The sequence below is a fragment of the Lissotriton vulgaris genome, chromosome 2_1, assembly GCF_964263255.1.
Source record: "Lissotriton vulgaris chromosome 2_1, aLisVul1.2, whole genome shotgun sequence".
In the NCBI taxonomy this organism is placed as follows: Eukaryota; Metazoa; Chordata; class Amphibia; order Caudata; family Salamandridae; genus Lissotriton; species Lissotriton vulgaris.
The window spans coordinates 2,064,355,088-2,064,376,599 of record NC_141687.1 but is presented as its reverse complement, the minus strand read 5'-3'; the positions used below and the strand labels follow the sequence as shown (position 1 = coordinate 2,064,376,599).

General features: G+C 48.3%; 1 protein-coding gene across 2 annotated transcripts in view; it reads right to left on the bottom strand.

Annotated features, from left to right (window-relative positions):
* The window catches only part of DMXL2 (Dmx like 2), a 2,078,996-nt gene that overhangs the window by 421,173 nt on the left and 1,636,311 nt on the right, over positions 1-21,512 (bottom strand). For both annotated transcript variants that reach the window (XM_086958287.1, XM_086958289.1), the window contains one exon: positions 12,827-12,948. In XM_086958287.1, the coding sequence (XP_086814413.1) occupies positions 12,827-12,948 (122 nt within the window). The remainder of the gene's footprint in view (positions 1-12,826; positions 12,949-21,512) is intronic.

The window sequence follows — 21,512 nt, the reverse complement described above, 5'->3', positions numbered from 1 at the left end:
GCACCGCCCCTGACAGGAAACCTTTTGTCCAAGCTCCCCTCGCTGGAAGGACTCCCAGCTGCAGGGGGTCAGACTTGTGTCTGTGGTGGCAGCATCTATTTTGTGGTGCTGAGGCTTGAGTTAACTTTAGCCGGGGTTCACAGTTACATACATGTCGTGTCCCTCTGGAAGGGTGGAATGCTAACCCTGTCGCCAGAATTGGCGAGGGGTTAGTATTCCAATTCGTATGACACCTTACTCGACATGTTTTGATAAAGCGATACCAGAGATAGCATATAACCGCGAGGATTATAATGCACTTAAGAGTATATGGTATGCGTTATCATGGAACAGCTATTAGGACTTGGTTCCGCAAGCTGCAAACGGGCTCAGCTCATGCCAGAGCACCATCTCACACGATTCCAAGCACTTTGCCTTCAGGATTGTCAAGGCCTGCCATAGGAGTGACTGATAGTAATCTGTGTGTCCACTTTAGGGTTAGATATAGGTATACTATATCTAAAGCAAAGGGTGTTTACACCACCTTGCCCCAGCTGTCGAGAAGCCAGTTGTGTCAGATTTAGATGGCCAGCCAGGGGTGGCATAATACATGCTGCAGCCCCTGGTAGGCCCTGGGTTCACCTATGCCCTGAGTTACAGGGTCTGATAAGGTGGCCCAGTACCAATTGGATAATGCACCTAAGGTACACGTGTCAATTTAGTGAGAGAACAGCAAGGCTGTGGGTCTGATTAGCAGGCCCACAGCCAGAGAAGTCGTAAACCAGTGAAGCTAAAAGCAAAAATCTGGGTGATCATAGGATTGCAGACCCTACTTTCCTACAGTTAGTATTAGATTCCTTACCTTAGAATAGATACCCCAGCAATACCAACCACGGTGGTGGGTCTTCAAACCAATGATCACACCAGGAAGTCCTGGAGAACGGAACGGCCGAAAAAGCCATCTCTCTGGACCTGGCTGTCCAGGCAGTAGTGTCTTGCGAACGTGTGCAGCGAGGCCCACGTTGCTGCCTGAAAGATGTCCTGCAAGGGGACTCCCCGACCCAGGGCAGTAATAGGCCTCGTGGCCCGAGAGGAATCGGCACTTAGCCGCACAGGAGGCTCTTTTCTAGCCAGAGAGTAACAAGCCTTGATGCACAAGACGATCCATCGAGAAATGGTCCGTTTGTGCAACAGGCGTACCTTCTTAGCGCCCACGTAATCAACAAAGAGTTGGTCAGCCACCCAGAACTGGTGTGTGCGATCCAGATAGAATGAGAGCGCACGTTTTTGGTCCAGACGGTGGAGCCTCTCTTCCTCCTTCGAGGGATGCGGAGGCGGAAAGAAGGTGGGCAAAGTGATGGACTGCCCGATGTGAAAGGCTGTGACTACCTTGGGCAGGAAAGCGGGTCGGGTCCGCAACACAACTTTGTCCGGATGGACTGAAAGGAAAGGAGGCTTATAAGAAAGGGCCTAGAGCTCACTCACTCTCCTGGCAGAGTTGATGGCAACCAGGAAAGCAGTCTTTAGAGTAAGGAGGCGAAGAGGACAGTTATGAAGTGGCTCAAAGGGAGCGCACATCAGAAAAGTCAGAAGAAGGTTCAAGTCCCACTGAGGCATTACAAAAGGAACAGGAGGAAACATATGAATGATGCCCTTCAAAAACCTATTTACAACCGGGGACTTGAACAAAGAGGGCTGATCAGGTAGCCTTAAGATGGCAGAACTGGCCGAGAGGTAGCCCTTCAGAGTGCCCAGAGCAGAGCCCTGCTGGGCAAGAGAAAGAAGAAAGAGGAGAACCTCTGAAAGAGGGGCAGAAAGGGGATCCACAGCCTTTGCTGTGCACCATGCCACTAATTTGTTCCACCTGCAGGCGTATACCAATTTTGTGGATAGATGCCTAACAGAACCTTTCAGATCGCATCAGAACAGGCCGAGTCAGACACCTTACCCGCAGCTCATGGAGTGCCACAGGGGTCCATCCTGAGCCCTCTGTTTTTTAATATCTATCTCAAACCGCTGGTAGAACTTGTTGAGAAGCTAGGGCTCACGCTCATGAAGTACGCTGACGACACCCAAATCATTTTTTCCTTGTCTAATTCTTGTCCCCACTCCCCGTCACTACTCAAGGAAGGATTACTAAAAATACTGAACTGGATGACAGCAAACCAGTTAAAACTGAACGGGGACAAGACGGAAATTCTGATTTTGGGAAAAGACAAAGATCTCTGGAACCCCGCGCATTGGCCAGAACAGATGGGCATCCTTCCTACCCCGGTGTCCCATGCTCGAAATCTGGGTTTTGTACTAGACAACGCCTTATCCATGGATAAGCAGGCCAGTAAAGTTACTGGATTGTGTCTCACCATAACCAGATGGTTGAGGAAAATCCTGTGGATGTTGCCTATGTCAACTCAGAAGACCGTAGTCAATGCCCTTATCACATCAAGGCTTGACTACGGCAACATCCTATATTTAGGCGCAAATAAATCTGTCATTGGACGACTGCAAGTGGCGCAAAATGCTGCGGTCAGACTCCTGTGTAAGATCCCTAGGAACGCTGGAGTCTCGAACCATCGCCGGGACCTTCACTGGCTCAGGATAGAGAACAGAGTTCGCTTCAAGGCCTTGAACTACATGTTCAAAATAAAAACAGGAGGTGCCCCAAAATACCTCCAATCCCTTGCTTGCCTCTACACACCTAAGAGAAACCTCCGGTCCCAGACAGCAGCATGGTTCTGTATACCAAGGTTCAAACGTGCAAGATCAGGGGGCAGATCTTTTGCCTATCTTGGACCCTCCCTGTGGAACACGCTTCCTCCAAGCATTCGGAAGGAAGATAACTACCATAGCTTCAGAAAGCTTGTAAAGACCTGGCTGTACGAACAATAATCCCCCATAATCGCCCTCCGTCTCTGTCTTTTCGTCTCTAGCTGTGTCTAGGCGCCGGGAAACCCTTCTTGGGTAGCTGTTGCGCCCTATAAATTGACAAAATAAATAAATAAATAAATGCCTGGCTGCCAGAATCACATTACAGACTTCAGGAGGCAAGTCAAATGGCCTCAACTGCCGCCGCTCAATCTCCACGCATGCAAGTGGAGACTGGACAGGTTCGGGTGGAGGACCGTCCCCTGCTGCTTCGACAGAAGGCCCTCCTGAAGGGGCAGACGAATCGGGTGATCGACAGACATGCTGAGTAGCTCGGGATACCAGAATCTCCTAGCCCAGTCCGGAGTCACAAGGATGACTTGGGCCTGGTCGCGCCTGATCTTCTTCAGCACTCTGGGCAGAAGTGGTATAGGCGGAAAGGCCTACAACAGACAACAGAACTGATGACATTGCGCATTCTCTTCTGTGGCGAATAGAACTAACCAAGGCTCTCCCCACTGCTGAAAGAGGCCTTGCGCCACGTCTGAGTTCAGCGCCATTCGTGATCCATCATGCACCGACGGCCGAGTTTGTCTGCTCTGGCATTCAGGGAACCTGCCAGGTGTTCAACCACCAGGGCCACGCCCTGATGTTCCAGCCACTGCCAGAGGCGCAGAGCCTCCTGGGAAATGGTCCACGACCCCACCCCGCCTGGTTTGTTGCAGTACCACATGGCGGTGGTGTTGTCCATGAACACCTGCACTACACTCCCCGGACAGAGGGGAGGAATGCCTTCAGTGCAAGCCGGATCACCCGCAGCTCCAGAAGTTTGATATGGAGCCGGGACTCTGCCGGAGACCAGAGGCCCCTGATCTCCGCCTCTCCTATGTGGCCTCCCAGCCCTGGAGGGACGCGTCCGTCACAACTACGTGCTCCGGTTGGGGTAGGGAGAGGGATTTGCTGCTGACCCAATCGCGGTCCGTGAGCCACCACTGCAAATGTCTTGCAGTGCCCTCCGAGATCAAGTCATGGTCGGACACGTTGCCCTGATGCTGGGCCCACTGAAACTTCCGGTCCCATTGCAGAGCCCGCATTCGCCATCTGGCCTGATGCACCAGAAGGATGCAGGTGGCCATCAGCCCCAGGAGCCGCAGGGGCAACCTGACCGAGACTCGGGATAACGACTGAAAGAACGGAATCAGAGCCTGAATATCCCGAACCCGCTGTTCGGGAGGATAAACCCGAAACTGCGCCGAGTCTAGAACCGCTCCGATGAAGAGGAGCTTCTGAGAGGGAGACAGGTGTGACTTCGGTACATTGATGGAGAACCCCAGCAGGTGCAGGAGGTCGACCGTAGTCTGGAGGTGGCTGAAGACTGTCTGGGGCAATCCCGCCTTCAACAACCAGTTGTCGAGGTAGGGGAAGACTGAAACCCCTAACCTGCGCAGATGAGCTGCGACCATCGCCATCACTTTCGTGAACACCCATCGGGCACTGGTAAGGCCGAAGGGGAGCACGGCAAACAAAGTGCTTGTGGCCTACCGTGAACCGCAGGTAGCGCTGGTGGGCCGGCAGGAGGGGGATGTGAAAATAAGCGTCCTGCAAGTCCAACGCTACCATCTAGTCTCCCGGGTACAGGGCAGCTAAGACTTGAGACAGTGTCAGCATCTTTAACCTCTCCTTCCGGAGGAAGCCATTGACGTTCTGCAGGTCCAAGAAAGGGCGTAGTCCCCTTTGCCTTTCTAGGGAACCAGAAAGTAGTGGGAGTAACAACCACTCCCTACTTCTGGCCCAGGAACACGCTCGTTGGCCCCCTTGGGCAAGAGGGCTGTAATTTCCTCTCACAGAAGATTCAAGTGATCCCCCGACACGCGGTGGTACTGCGTTGGCATTGCTGGAGGGGTCGCCTTGAAAAGGGAGGGAGTAGCCCCTTTGGACGATTTGCAGTACCCACCTGTCCGAAGTGATGTTGCGCCAGTGGAGGAGGTGATGGCGAACCCTGCCCCCCACTGGCTTCACATGGGCCAGAAAGCTTGGACTAGGAGGGCTTTGAGGCGGATGCTGCAGGGGTGGATCTAGACTGGCCTCACCGTTGTACCCGGGCACCGCCACGGCGGTTACCACGTCCGCCACCGCGCTGGATGTTAGTCTGCGGCTCAGGGCTGGCAGGACGTGTGGGGTCGCCCCTTCCATGGCCATGAAAGGAGCGAGAGGCAGCAGTTTGCTGGCGCGGGGCCGACAGGCCCAAGGACTTGGCATTAGCCCTTGAGTCCTTAAAGCGCTCAAGCGCACTGTCTGCCTTGTCGCCAAAGAGGCGACGGCCATCAAACGGCATGTCCATAAGGGTGTTTTGGACATCAGCCGAAAAGTTGGCGGACCACAGGCAGGCGTGGCGACGAATTGCCACCGTCGTTGCCATCGCCCTGCCCAGCGAGTCTGTTGTATCCACACCGGATGGAATACCGTGCCGCATCTCGACCCTCCGCAAGGGCTTGGGCGAGTTTAGTCCGGGCATCCTCCGGACATTGTGGCAGCACGTCCACGACTGTGTCCCACAGGGAGTGGGTATAACAGCCCAAGAGGCAGGCGGTGTTAACTGACCGCAACGCCAAACTCAGTGAGGAGAACATCTTCTTACCATACGGTTCGTACCTCTTGAATTCCCGATCGGGGGAGCTGTCGGGAATGCGGTCTGGGAGTTAGAGGCCTGTATGACCAGGTTCCTGGAGTGGGGTGGGTGGACAGGAAGCAAGGGTCGCCCGGAGCCGGGTGGTGGCGTCTGGCCACGTTCCTATCTACAGGGGGACCTGTAGCGGGCCTGAACAAGGTGCCCAGAAGAACGTCAGACAAGGCCTCATTAAACGGCAACAGAGGCTCCGAAGAGCTTGCTTGCGATTTAAGGACCTCAGTGAGGAGGTTAGTCCTCACGGCCGTGACGGGCCGCCCGCGTCAACACCACACTATAGGCAGCCCCCTCCTCCGAAGCCACGGTAGGAGGGGAGACAAAACCAGTGTCTGGTGAAGTGTCCAAACCACTGACATCCCCTAGCTCACCTGCCCAGGCCTGATAAGACTGGTACTCACGTGCCAGAGGGTCCTCAGACCCCTCCCAATCCGCCTCCCTACCCATCTCCTGGTACTCAAGGTAAAATGATGGGGCCGGATTATAGAAGAAAAAGTCTTCTCTCGACGTCGAATGCGGTGTCGAGCGGCGCCGCTTCGGCGTTGGAACCGGGTCCAGGGGGGGGACTGGGGACGTCGTCATCCGTGGACCGTGGTCCTAGGGGCCGGCGCCGGTTTATCGTAAGGTCGACCGGCGACGACCCAGATCTGGAACCGGATCCAGCGGGCCCTGCGGTGTCGGGACCGAAGTCGCCGACGGCACCGGGGCCGAAGCACCCATCCTGCTTGGGCTCCGTCGGGACCGCTTGGCCCGAAGGTGCTGCAGAACTCGGCGGAGGAGTGAGCGACCTCATGGCCGTGAGGAAGGAGTCTATCTCCTCTGGCGTCGTGCCCAGGGACCGGCGGGTATGGGGCAGGCCGCGACGCCTGTGGTGTCGCCCGAAACCCCGGCAGCGTCGCGCGAGCATCGGGGAGAGTCGGAAGAGCGATGTCTCTTCTTCGACTTCTTGTGCCTCTTACCTGAGGACTTGGAGCTCGAGGAGCGGTGCGACTCTCCGAGCCGTGATGACTCCGGCCCTGCGACCGGTCCTTCGACCTCCTTCCGGACCGGGACCTCGAACGGCGCGGGCCGACTGCCGGAGCTCAAGGCCCTTGCGGGACCGCTCCCACCTAGCCTTCGACGTCAAGGCCCAGCAGTCGGGGCACGACTTGTCATCGTGGTCAGGCCCCAGGCAATGTAGACACCGGCGATGGGGGTCGGTAACCGCCATCATTTGGTTGCAGTCGACGCAGGGTTTGAGCCCGGGCATCCCTACCGGCAAAGTCGGAGTCGTTCGACTTCGAAGAAAGATCAAAAATGATCGAAAAAGTTTAGTCAAAAAGCGACTAAGGGTATCACTTTTTCCGGATCGGTGCTTGCTGGGGCAGAAAAAAGGAGAACTGACGTCAGCACGCGAGGGTGGCGTCTAAGTACTCCGGCGTCGTCATCCCGGCGTCGTCATCCCGGCGCCAACGACGCCGACGACTGACTCGGAGCCACAGACGACGACTACCGACGCGTTAAGGGTACTGCTACGCAAAGGTTTCCGGATCCAGTCCGACGCCTGGGGATATTCTAAGGTAAGGAATCTAATACTAACCTGTTTATTTCAGATTCAAGAGTTCCTAGTTTCACGAAAACCAAGGAGGTGAGAGTTTTTTGACTGTCCACTTAAGGTGCCCCCCTAAGGGGAGTGCCTAGCCTGCAAGTGTGGCACGTCTTCTGACTATCTAAATTCCGCCTGCTCTGGTGCCAAATGGGTCTCAGGACAAGGGGTTGGCATTCCCCACGTCTGAGGAAAGCTGAAGTTACATTTCAAATGCGGGAGAGGCTTCAAAGCCTCTGGCCTTCATATGCTAAACTGCTAGCCATCTTACTGGAGGAGGTGTGAACACCTTTCGCCCGGAGCACGCATCGTTTCTGATTTCTGTGAGCATAGGGTCTCCTTGCAGGGGGGTCAGAAACCTATTTGTGGTGGCAGGCTGGAAGATACCAGTCAGCCAGCACACATGTGACTAGTAGGCTTTCAGGGGGCACCTCCAAAGTACCCTCCCTGGTGCAGGTCTTCATAAATCCGGTATTGGTATCAGTACAGATTCTTTACACAGATTTTTTAAGACACAATATTTGATACCAAACCTCAGTATTTTCAGTGAAGCTATTATGAAGCAAGGTAACTCATAATGACAAGTGCCCAGAACACACCTTTAGATGGCTTCCTGATCTCTTGCAATGTATAGCAATGAAACTATGCATTACAGGGACACATCTGTTCATGTAGAAATGCCCTCATATGTGATATAATGCACCCTGCCTTAGAGCTCTAAGGCCTGCCGTAGAGGTGTCTTACATATAATATGTGCAGTGTATAGGGGCATAACACACACTGAGTGTGCCATGTCATGTTTTTAGAATGGGTAGCACAATTACAAACATTCTGCAATGGCTGTCCACATGCTGTTTGTGTGTGGGTCCTTTAGGGTGGTATAATGCATGCTGCAGTGTTTGGGGACCCTCTTTAGGATCCATGCCCTGGGTACCAGAGGTACCATTTAGTAAAGACTTACAGGGGTGTTAAAGTCCTTGCCAATTTAGTTACAATTGTCTTGTCTTTAGGAAAAGAGCACTGGGGCCTGGTTAGCAGGGACCCAGTGTGCTACCAATCAACAACATCAATACCAGTGAGCAAAAAGTTTAGGTGACTATGCCAAAAAGGGGCACTTTCCTACAAGGGATACCTGCCTACCAAGATGACATCAACAACCTCAGAAGGTCGAATTCAGTCAATTGCTGCAGCATGGAGGTGAAGATTGCAAAGGCCTGGGTGAAAGACCATGCCCTGCTGTTGCAACAGAATATCCTCCTAAAATGGCAGTCTGAGCAGAAGACAGACGATCATGCCCAGGAGTTCTGGTGACAATACTCTCTTGGCCCAATCCAGTTCCACTGGGATGGCTTGGGTCTGGTTGTTCCTTATATTTTTCAGAACCCGGGGCAAAAGAGCATTGCCATGAAGCAATAGGGGAGTCCCGAGTTCCGAGTTCCGAGCTCCGAGCAAAAGACGCCTTGGAAACTACAATGTGCAAGTGTTTCGTGAACGTGTGAGCTGATGCCCATGTTGCAGCCTAGCAGTTGATGAAAACAAGCACCTCCCTCGTCAATGCTGTTGTAGCAGCCTTGGCCCTGGTGTAGAGAAAGGCTGCCTTCAGGAGGTGCTTCTTGACTAGAGCAGAACAGATTTTGATACAATGGGTCATCTATCTTGACAGTTGTCTTTTGTACTGTCAATGTAAAGATCAAAGCCCTTTTGGGGTTGAGATGATATAGCTTCTCCTCCTCCTTCAAAGGGTTAAGAAGAGTGAAAATTGTTACTTGAGTGATAAATTGCCCAATGTGGAAAGGTATTATGACTTCGGGTAAGAAAAATTAATGGGAACACAGGACTAACTTGTCTGGAAAGAGGTAGTGTAGGGAAGCTGCACCAGTACCACCTGTATTTCACTCAAATGGCATGCAGAAGTGATGGTAATCAGATGTTTTATAACGCATCACAACTGGAGAATTAAGTAGACCAGATTGATAGGTAAACACAGAAAGGGCACAGAAATAACCAGTAAATATATCCACTTCAAGAACTTGATGGGCCAACGATAAACCAAACAATAACATCCGAAAGCTTGGCCTTCAGAGGGTTGGTATGTCAGCACTACACCAAGAGACAACTTTTTCCCCATGTCAAGTGTAGATGAACTTTATCACAGGGAATCAGGCTATAAGATTAACAACTACTGTGGCCTGCAGATCAAACGCATTTACCTGCTCTACTCAATCTCCATATATGGGAGTGTAGGGTGAATGAACTGGGTGCATGGTTCTGCCCTGCTCCTGACAGGAAGTCCTCCCAAAGTTGTAGCCAGATAGAAGGGCAAACTACCATGCTCAGGAGCTCTGGGTTCCATACTCTCCTGGCTCCCTAGGCCTAGACATACTTCAAAACGCGAGGCAGCGGAGGCAGTGACAGAAATGCATACATGGAATTCAGTGTTTCATTACACTCAGAATACCTCTCAAAGTGACTTTCCCATAAGAAACTCCAGTTTGCTGTAGTTTTTACATGGCTTGTTCTCAGCATAGATGAACAGATTGAACTAAAACATGCCAAACTGACAAAGATGCACCTTCGGGAGAGGTAAAGCCACTCATGAGACAACAACTAATGTCTGCTCAGTTTGTCTGCTCACCGACCCTGCTAGATGGTTAGCTACCAGAAAGATGGTCTGCTGTTCCAACCACCTCGAGAGATGTAGGGCCTCTGGCACAGGGTGCAGGCCCGCACTACGCCATGCTTGTTGCAGTACTACATTGTAGTTCTGTTTATGAGGAATTGCACCAGCCTCCCCTTGATAAATGTCAGGAAGGCTTTCAGGGCCAGAAGGATCACTCATAGCTCCAAAACGCAGATGTGGAGCCCGCTCTCCGCCAAAATAGAAGCCCCTCAAAATTAATTCCCCCAGATGACCTCCCAGTGAAACCGCTGCCAAAATTGCAAAATTGGAAGTGTAGGGGAGAATGGCCTCTTGCAGGTCATGTCAGCAACCACAAGAGATTCTGAACAATCTACTGTGAGATCTGGTTGAAGTCAGAGAGGCAACTCTGAGTCAGAGAGAAACTTGAAGTCCCAGTGCAGGGCCCACATATGCAATTTGATGTTCAGGATGAGAAGGATATACAAAGGGAGGAGCCATTCTCATCAAGACTCGGGGTTGAGCTCGGATCATATCTTTAATTTTACGCGCTTGCAGCGGCAGTCGGAATGCCTTGAATGTCACTGTGTTCATAACGGTCTCAACTCAGGAATCCTCTGTACGAGGCACCAGTGGGACTTTGACTCATTGAATAAGCATCCCAAAGATGTCAGGAGTTCGTCCATCACCCAGAGTTGGTCTACAACTGAACCTGAGAAAGGGTGAGCATCGTGTTTTTGTCTTTCCGTTGGAAGGCATTCAGTGACCTGAGGACTAGATTTGGCTTGACTCCTCCATTCTTCTTTGGGAGAAGGAAGTAGTTCAAATAGTGCACCCTTCATTGCTCCGAAGCAGACACCCACCTAATAGCACTCTTAGCCACCAGAAGGTTGAGCTATTGCAGGAAGACTGCGGAAGGGCCCACTGATGCTGAGGGAGGGATGGAAATGGGACACAGTGGAAAGGAAAGGCGAATTGTAGATCCTTTGACTGATTTGTAAGACTCTCTGTATGAAGTGATTTATCCCCAATTGGGGATGATATGCCATATTATTCCTTCTATCAGCCGAGTATGTGCCTGTGGGGGCAAGTTAAAGCAGCCTGGCAGCTGCTGCAGCAGGGAAGCAGAAGAGAGAGGAGAGCTCGTCCGAATTACATTAGCCGTGACCATGACCTCTATTTGGAAAGGACTGGCCCTGCTGTTGCACAGGAAGGGTGGGATGGTACTCACCGTAGGCCAGCCCCCTGGAATAACCCCCATACTGCTGATGGAACAGTTTTGTAGGAGAAAAGAGTCCAAAGGATTCTGCTGTGACTTGACTGTCCTTAAATTACTTGAGTGCCAAATCGGCTTTTCTCCAAACCTGGGACCATCAAAGGTCACGTCCATAACTAATACAGCTCTATCTATAACGTCTGTGATGCCCAGACCTGTATACACAACCTACTTCACAGCATTCCACCGATCATGTATAATTTTGCCGCTACTGCTGGTAAATATCACAGGCCATGTCCCTTAAAGCATTGATGTACCTACCCAGAAGGTACACAGCGTTCACCGATCTAAAGGTTACATTAGTGGAAAAGAACATTCTCTACCCAAAGGCATCAATATGTTTTGAATCAATGTAAAGAGTTGGTTGCAAAGGCATTAGGAGTTACTTTACTCAAAGATGCTTGTAGAGCGTTCATGGATCTTAAGGCTACATTAGCTGACGAGAACATTCTCTTCCCAAATACATCAATAGGTTTTGAATCTATGCAAAGAGCTGGTCAGAATGGCATTAAGAGTTACTTTACTCAAAGATGCCTGCAGCACCAGACATCCAGGCGTAGGATGCCTTGTAAGAAAATTCTGTTCAGCAGGGGCTGTCATATATATATCATCAGGCAACAGGTCGACTCACCCGAGGGCCCGAGCATGGATTAGACCAAGGTGCCTCAGAAGAGGTTGGGCCTGGTGTAAGCATCTCAGTTAACAAGTTTGTTTTGGTTTCAACAGTAAATCTATTACTTAAGCTGTCTTTCGCGCAACTACTACGAAAGAGGTACAATTTTTTCTGTTGGTAGCCCAAGTTCAGTTCTACAGATGTATCCAGCCCACTGATATTTTGGAAATATAGGTATATCTACCATCAGCATAGTAGGTGGAAAGGTGGAGGATTTAGCCACCAAATCGCCAGGGTCATGTGAAACATTTCACATACTCTTAACTTTGACACAGTCGGTGCCAAATAAGGTCTCTAGCCTCTGATAGTATTGGCGTTGAGACAGAGGTTAAGGATTAGACTCTGCCTTCTTGCACTTAAAGCTTGTTTTTGACTTACTAGAAGACTTTGAACAGGAGCGGTATTATGCATGAGATTAACTTAGTGAAAAGGATCACAAACATGAGAGTGAAATCTATGTTTCATACCTGACCTCTTCTTACGTTAGGTGACGAAGAGTATTGTCTCGCGCTTCTGGAACACCTTCAGGTACATGAGGGCGAATGTATTGTACAACCCCAAGTTTTGAGACGAGAGCATGCACCAGAGGCACAGGTTCCGAGGTTCTGTGATCGACATCTGCTTACTGCAGTTACTGCACAGCTTAAATCCTGTAGTTTTCAGGGGGAACATTCTCCCTGGCACACTATCTGATGTAACACAGAAGTCGCGGGAAAACAAGAAAGTTATAAGTAGAGCTCTGGATCTGTGTCGAAGGGTATGGAAAGAGCAGAGCAGACGTCAGGACCCAGGAGTGACTCTTATACGCAGCACCGCTCTAGCACTTCAGGGAGCTACAGCATCATTAAGGAGCCACATGGCTCTACCTATCAGCGTGTGGGAGCATTGTTTAAAACATTCTCAGGGTTCCAGTCTGGCACCTGGGGATATCCTTAAGGTAAGGAGTTTGCAGTTAGAAGTATCCATCAGAAATGTAATGTTTAATTTATGTTTAAGTATCTTTATGAGCCCGCCATGCTGTTGTGTCCATCATTGTACTGTATGTATTTGTTACAGTAGTGATTGCGTGTAGAGTACACAATTATTTTAAAGTTCACATATACTACTACTAAGATAATGCTTCTAACCTTTTAGATTCTTTGTCATATTCTTCTCCAATCCATATATATGACTGAGCAGCCAATAAGCTGGAAACATCAAGTTCTTGTACATCGTGTGTGGAAGCCAGGACAATTTCATTGAAGTTTGCCTATACAAGACAAACATGAAAAGGATGTAATATAAGCTTATTTATTATTTGCTACATATTATGTGGTGCTATCCAAAACGAAAGTATTTTTAGATGTCAATTACGGTAGATAAAACACTGGTGAGGGGCTGATTTCTCACCGGTCAGTGTACGACAACATGAGGAATTCCTTTTGGTGAATCAAGTATGTGAAAGCATTAACACTTGTAACATACATTTTTTCATTTAACATTTGGTAGACTTCACACATTTTCCAACCGCTAACCCTGTTGCTACTCTCACAGGATTAGTGGTGCAAATATTCCCATTTTTAAATATGATTGCAAGACATACAACGTTATCAAACGTACATCCAAAATGTATAAGCAAAGTGTGGGATTATGAGGAAACTACAGTTAGCACATAATCATAGATCTGCTTCATGCCATGTGTCAGGTTACATTCCTGACCCCCCTCAAACCATTTATTGTGCAGGCTCCATGGCCAAAATGCTCTATGCAGGAGGGTAGAGGGATAACTGTTTCTTTGTAGGAAGATACATACAGCCTTTCTGTATTTGGTTTCTAGAGTTCTGTTTGTACTTTAAAAAGAGGACACAACACAGTAATGGAGAAGCATTTACTTTCCAGTTCCTTTACTAAACTGTCTAGGTCAGGCTTCTGCAACGAGTAGCTCGTGAGCTACAGTAGCTCTGTAGCAACCTATAGTTAGCTCTTCTGTGTGAAGCCCAGCTTACAAATTTAGAAGCTTTTATTTGGAAGAATTAAAATATGAAAAACGAACGTGAGAATGTGTATTCTAGATGAAATCATGTGCCTTTTCAAAACTCTTAAACTGATGTTTGCAGAAAAATAGCTTTTTTTTTCCAAAATAGATTTAAAGCTCATATTTGAGTAAGAAATAATAACATTGGTATTAGACACATTGCAGCTATGCCTACCTATTAACCATGTAGGTGCATTTAAAATGTACAGTCTCTTTTCACATGATTGCTGGCAACCCTGCCTGATGTGCAGACGGATTACTGCTAGTAATGTTGCAATTGGTGGCCATTAATGTAATCTTGTATGACATGGCCACTATTACAACACTAATAATATCGGTTGCTTGGGGTGATTTTGTTAAACATAAATTAGCTCTTATTATAGAAAAAGGTTGAAGACCCCTGCTGTAGAAAAATTGTGAGACAAATTCAGACCATAGACGTCTTCTAAATTCAGTTATCTAGCTAAATGACTACTTCAGCAACAGCAATAGTTTATTTACACCAACATGTTGGAATATACACTTTTATGAAGCAAATATGGCTACATAACTGGAAGAGAGGATGCATGTTCGGAAATTATAGAGACACAAATTATTAGGGTGGAATATGTTCTGTTAGAAAAACCATTATAGGGAATAAAGGATGAATCGGAGAATAATCTGGCAACAGAACATTGCCGAGGAGTACTTGGAATCGTTTTAATGCTGTTAAATGTCACAATTACTATACCATGTAGCAACAATTGCAAGATCAGAAGTGGAGGCTACACCACAATCATATGAAGGAATTACTGCCAATCTTGAACTGAAATCAACATCTTATCTTTTACCAGATTATAAAAGAGTTTTGTTCATGTATTTTCTCATTTGTCAATATGCATCCTTTATGGAGAGCATTTTAATCACTGCAAAGTAAGAAGTTGGGATGTGTATGGCTAAAGATATCAAGCACTCAGTTCATATTTATTAAGCAAGGGTACTGTAATTTGACTCGTGTTGATATAAAAGTATTACAATTAAATAATGTCTCCATGTTGTGCAGGTTGGTCCGGGGAATCGAATGAAATGTTATTTAAGTAAAGGTGGAGGTTTGAGAAGACATTCAGAGTATTTCAAATTTAGCTCTTATACTGTACTTAATGGGGAGGAGATTTGAGATGACTACTTATACATTAACTAAATTATGGCTATAGATGATTATTTAATTTGTCGGGTGTTTAGATTTCCTTGTGTATTTTGAATCAATATATCACAGCACTGAAAAATAAATTAGATTTTAAAAGGAGAGTTGGTTTTGAGAACGTCATTAGCCCCGATTTTATGGTTGTCATGGTTGTTTTTCTAGAAAGAAAATGTTCGTTTGAGTTTGAACCTGTAGTTGTTTCTTAAAGTCTGTACCAAAAAATCATCAAGGATTCTACTACTGACAGACAGGTCAAGAGAGGAGTACAGCTACAGTTAGTGAAAATAGGAAAAGGAAAGAAAATTGTACAATTAGCAAAGCAATTTTAGAAATTAAAAGAGGGAATGACAGAAGTTTGAGAAAAAATGTCTTCTGGAAAAAGATCAGTGTGGTTTATGTGAATATGTAAAGGTTTCCTAATTAGGCTCTCATTTTAAGGCTTCTCTGCTGTAACTCTCAAAGTTCTATATTAATTATTCTGTGGGTCAGTCACTATTTTGAGAGTACTGCCTCGCATTGGACTAAGAAGCTAAATATGGTGACAAAAGGTGAAGAGTTAAGTGGGATATAAAAATGGTATTAAAGAACTTAAACAAGATATGTAGGTGAGCAACCCAATATACCCTTGCGGGCTCGGGCAATACTTGTTATAAGAAAAAGGCCAGCAAGAGATTTTGTTCTATTACTATTTGTCAGCGTTGTTAGGGCCTGTTATGAAAATCAAGGTTCCTAAAACTGTTCTTAGACAGTAGCTGTAGTGAATCATTAAATTCAGGCAAAGAGTCACAAAAGATCAATAAATACAGTGTTACCACACTAACACAGTAAATAAATGCAAAGACCAGGGTTTTATATTGTCTGAAGATTATTATTTGTTTTCAAGACAAAGAATATTTTTATAAAAAAGAAGAAAACATTCTTATAAAATAGGGTACATACATAGGTATTAGTTAGATATTCAAGGTGTAGGTTATTTCCTCCTTTGATATATCTAAGCAAAAAGTCCAGACTGCTAACACAAAATAACACAAAACTAAAAATAAGAAGAAAATCAAAGATGATACAATGGATCACATGCAGAGTTGGGCTAGATAGTCGACGTTTCGGTCTTTTAAGGAATTTTTCATAAGACCATCATCAGGACAAAGAAATTCTACATACAGTAGATGACCCTCTGTGAAAAAAAAAAAACATTATGTTACAATATATTCAGACCTGGTTAAAAACTATACAAAATTCAGTTCGAACAATCTATACTTTTATATTAATTAGAGCCTTTTACTAAATTCTTGTGAAGTCGGTGTGGCGACTGCAAAAGGTAGGCGAAACAGATTATTTATCTATCTTTTAATCAAAATCAATGTCATTGAATTAACAACAGTGAAGACTCACTTTTACTCAAGTAGAGATAAATCCTCTCTCTATTCAAAAAGACAATAGCAATTCCAATGGTTTTGGTGATGAGAAGCAAAGAAATTAATCCTTTTGTGCCAGAATTACTGCAAAAAAAGGGGGGGCAACCGATAAGATATCTACCCATTACAGTTTTGAAACAGGCAATGCCATGGATTGTCAAAAAAGAAGGGACAGTTTATTCATTTACTTCGTGTCATAAGCTGAAGTGATTTCAAATGTTCAACAAAGTATCCAATACTTGCTGATCGGTGAGAGGACGACCGTTAGGTTCTAGTTAAATAAAGAAATAAGCATTTTAGGCTTGCAATGTATTATGCTTATTCAAACTGCAGCTTTATAATTTTATGCATGTTTTACATGAAGCTCTCATTGAAATCACTTCAGCTTATGACACGAGGTAAATGAATAAACTGTCCCTTCTTTTTTGACAATCCATGGCATTGCCTGTTTCAAAACTGTAATGGGTTGATATCTTATTGGTTGCCCCCCCCTTTTTTGCAGTAATTCTGGCACAAAATGATTAATTTCTTTGCTTCTCATCACCAAAACCATTGGAATTGCTGTTGTCTTTTTGAATAGAGAGAGGATTTATCTCTACTTGAGTAAAAGTGAGTCTTCACTGTTAATTCAATGACATTGATTTTGATTAAAAGATAGATAAATAATCTGTTTCGCCTACCTTTTGCAGTCGCCACACCGACTTCACAAGCATTTAGTAAAAGGCTCTAATTAATATAAAAGTATAGATTGTTCGAACTGAATTTTGTATAGTTTTTAACCAGGTCTGAATATATTGTAACATAATGTTTTTTTCACAGAGGGTCATCTACTGTATGTAGAATTTCTTTGTCCTGATGATGGTCTTATGAAAAATACCTTAAAAGACCGAAACGTCGACTATCTAGTCCAACTCTGCATGTGATCCATTGTATCATCTTTGATTTTCTTCTGATTTTTAGTTGAAATCATTGTGTTATTTTGTGTTAGCAGTCTGGACTTTTTGCTTAGATATATCAAAGGAGGAAATAACCTACACCTTGAATATCTAACTAATACCTATGTACGTACCCTATTTTATAAGAAAGTTTTCTTCTTTTTTATAAAAATATTCTTTGTCTTGAAAACAAATAATAATCTTCAGACAATATAAAACCCTGGTCTTTGCATTTATTTACTGTGTTAGTGTGGTAACACTGTATTTATTGATCTTTTGTGACTCTTTGTCTGAAGTTAATGATTCACTACAGCTACTGACTAAGAACAGTTTTAGGAACCTTGATTTTCATAACAGGCCCTAACGAACAAGTTACTTACCTTCGGTAACGATATATCTGTAAGAAACATTAGTTAGTGTTAGATTCCTTACCTTAGAATATCCCCAGGCGTCAGTCTGGATCCGGAAACTTTTGCGTAGCAGTACCCCTGCGCGTCGGTAGGCGTCGTCTGCAGGCGTCCCCTGCGGCTCCGCGTCCGTCGTCGGCGTCGTGCGCCGTGATGACGTCGCTGGAGTATATAGACGCCGCCTCCGCGCGCTGACGTCAGTTCTTTGTACACAGATTTTCCGCGCCAGAAAACGCAGAGCCATGAGAGAACCAACACTGGTGCCATTTGAAACTAGGGCCCTGAAAGGGATGTCCTTAACCCTAGGTATCAGTTCGCAGAACGGGGAGGATGGGTGGGTTCGGTAAGGAATCTAACACTAACTAATGTTTCTTACAGATATATCGTTACCGAAGGTAAGTAACTTGTTCATCTGAAAGAAACACGTTAGTGTTAGATTCCTTACCTTAGAATAGATACCCCAGCAATACCACCCCGGTGGTGGGTCTGCGAACCAATACATTCCTACACCAGAAAGTCCTGGAGGACAGAACGGCCAAAGAAGCCATCTCTCCGGACTTGACTGTCCAGGCAGTAGTGCCTCGCAAATGTGTGCAGCGAGGCCCACGTAGCTGCCTGGCAAATGTCCTGCAAAGGGACTCCCCGGCCCAGGGCAGTAGTAGCCGCCGTGGCCCGAGTGGAATGGGCCCTCAGCCCAACAGGAGGCTCCTTCCGAGCCAAAGAATAGCACTCTTTGATGCACAGAACGACCCACCGAGAGATGGTTCGTTTACACACCGCCCGTCCCTTCTTCGCACCCACGTAGCCAACAAACAGTTGGTCATCCACCCGGAACTGGCGTGTGCGATCCATATAAAATGAAAGCGCACGTTTTGGGTCCAGACGATGGAGCAGCTCTTCATCCTTTGAGGGATGCGGAGGCGGGAAGAAGGAGGGGAGGGTGATGGACTACCCGATGTGAAAAGCAGAAACTACTTTGGGCAGGAAAGAAGGCCTAGTCCTTAGAACCACCTTGTCAGGATGAATGGACATGAAAGGGGGTTGGACAGAAAGAGCCTGGAGCTCACTCACTCTCCTGGCAGAGGTGATGGCAACCAGGAAAGCCGTCTTTAAAGTCAGGAGACGGAGAGGACAAGAATGAAGGGGCTCAAAGGGAGCACACATCAAAAAGGTTAGAACCAGGTTCAAGTCCCACTGAGGCATCACAAACGGAACAGGTGGATACATGTGTGTGATGCCCTTCAAGAATCTCGTTACAATTGGGGACTTGAACAAAGAAGGCTGATCAGGAAGCCTTAGAAAGGCCGAAAGGGCCGAAAGGTAGCCCTTGATAGTGCCCAGAGCAGAGCCCTGCTGGGCAAGATAGAGAAGAAAAAGAAGAACCTCGGAAAGAGGGGCAGAAAGAGGATCCACAGCCTTTGCTGTGCACCATGCCACAAATCTGTTCCACCGACAGGCGTGTACCGACTTTGTGGAGGGACGCCTGGCTGCCAGAATTACATCACAGACTTCAGGAGGCAAGTCAAATGGCCTCAACTGCCGCCGCTCAATCTCCAAGCATGGAGGTGGAGACTGGACAGGTTCGGGTGGAGGACCGTCCCCTGCTGCTGCAACAGAAGGTCCTCCTGAAGGGGCTGGGGAATCGGGGGACCGACTGACATGCTGAGTAGCTCGGGATACCAGTACCTTCGAGCCCAGTCCGGAGCCACAAGGATAACTTGGGCCCGGTCGCGCCTGATCTTCTTCAGCACTCTGGGCAGAAGTGGTATAGGCGGAAAGGCGTATAACAGACCGCAACTCCACTCGCGCCGAAAGGCGTCGCTGTGCGAGTGCCGTCTTGGAAACTCCAACGCGCAGAACTGATGACATTGCGCGTTCTCTTCTGTGGCGAATAGATCTAACCAAGGCTCTCCCCATTGCAGAAAGAGGCCTTGCGCCACGTCCGAGTTCAGACGCCATTCGTGATCCATCGAGCACCGACGGCTGAGTTCGTCCGCCCTGGCGTTCAGAGAACCTGCCAGGTGTTGAACCGTCAAAGTCACGCCCTGACGTTCCAGCCACTGCCAGAGGCGCAGAGCCTCCTGGCAAAGGGTCCACGACCCCACTCCGCCCTGTTTGTTGCAGTACCACATGGCGGTGGTGTTGTCGGTGAACACTTGCACTACACTCCCGTTGACAAAGGGGAGGAATGCCTTCAGTGCTAGACGAATCGCCCGTAGCTCCAACAGGTTGATATGGAGCCGGGACTCCGCCAGAGACCAGATGCCTCTGATCTCTGCCTCTCCCAAGTGGCCACCCCAGCCCTGGAGTGACGCGTCCGTCACGACCACGTGCTCCGGTTGGGGAAGGGAGAGGGATCTGCCACTGACCCAATCGCGGTCCGTAAGCCACCACTGCAGTTATCTCGCAGTGCCCTCCGAGATCAAGACGTGGTCGGACAAGTTGCCCTGATGCTGGGCCCACTGAAACTTCAGGTCCCACTGCAGAGCCCGCATCCGCCACCGGGCGTGATGCACCAGAAGGATGCAGGAAGCCATCAGTCCCAGCAGCCGCAGCGTCCACCTGACCGAAACCCGGGATAGCGGCTGAAAGATAGGAATCAAACCCTGAATATCCCGGACCCGTCGTTCCGGAGGATAAACCCGAAACTGTGCCGAGTCCAGAACCGCTCCGATGAAAAGGAGCTTTTGAGAGGGACACAGGTGTGATTTAGGCACATTGATGGAGAACCCCAGGTCGTGCAAGAGGTCTGCCGTCATCTGAAGGTGGTGGACGACTGTCTGGGGCGAGCCCGCCTTCAACAACCAGTCGTCTAGGTAGGGGAAGACTGAAACCACCAACCTGCGCAGATGGGCTGCGACCACCGCCATCACCTTTGTGAACACCCGTGGGGCGCTGGTAAGGCCGAAGGGGAGCACGATAAACTGAAAGTGCTATTGGCCTACCGTGAACCGCAGGTAACGCCGGTGGGCCGGCAGGACGGGGATGTGAAAATACGCATCCTGCAAGTCCAACGCTACCATCCAGTCTTGCGGGTCTAGAGCAGCCAAGACCTGAGCTAACGTCAACATCTTGAACTTCTCCTTCCGGAGGAAGCCGTTGACGTTCCTTAGATCCAAGATAGGACGTAGGCCCCCTTTGTCCTTCTTGGGTACCAGAAAGTAGTGGGAATAGCAACCACGTCCTACTTCTGGCCCAGGAACGTGCTCGATGGCCCCCTTGGCCAAGAGGGCCGTAACTTCCTCCTGCAGAAGCGTCAAGTGGTCCCCCGACACACGGTGGTTCTGCGGTGGCATGGCTGGAGGAGTGGTCTCGAAGGGGAGGGAGTAGCCCCTTCGGACGAGTTGCGGCACCCACCTGTCCGACGTAATTGTGCGCCAGTGAGCGTGGTGATGGCGAACCCTGCCACCCACTGGCGTCACATGGGGCCGAAAGCACGGACTAGGAGGATTTGGAGGCAGATGCTGCGGGGGGAGGTGTGGCCTGACCCCGCCGTTGACCCCGACCGCCGCCACGGCGGTTTCCACGGCCGCCACCGCGTTGAAAGGATTGTTGTGGCGCGTGGCTGGCAGCACGTGTGGGGACGCCCCTTCCTTGGCCACGAAAGGAGCGAAACGAACCCGTTTGCTGGCGCTGGGTCGAGAGACCCAAGGACTTGGCCGTGACCCTGGAGTCCTTGTAGCGTTCCAGCGCGTGGTCCGCCTTGTCACCAAACAGGCGACAGCCATCGAACGGCATGTCCATCAAGGCATTTTGGACATCTGCCGAAAAGTTGGCGGATCTCAGCCAGGCGTGGCGACGAATCGCCACCGTCGTGGACATCGCTCTGCCTAGCGAGTCGGTCGTATCAAGATCACAC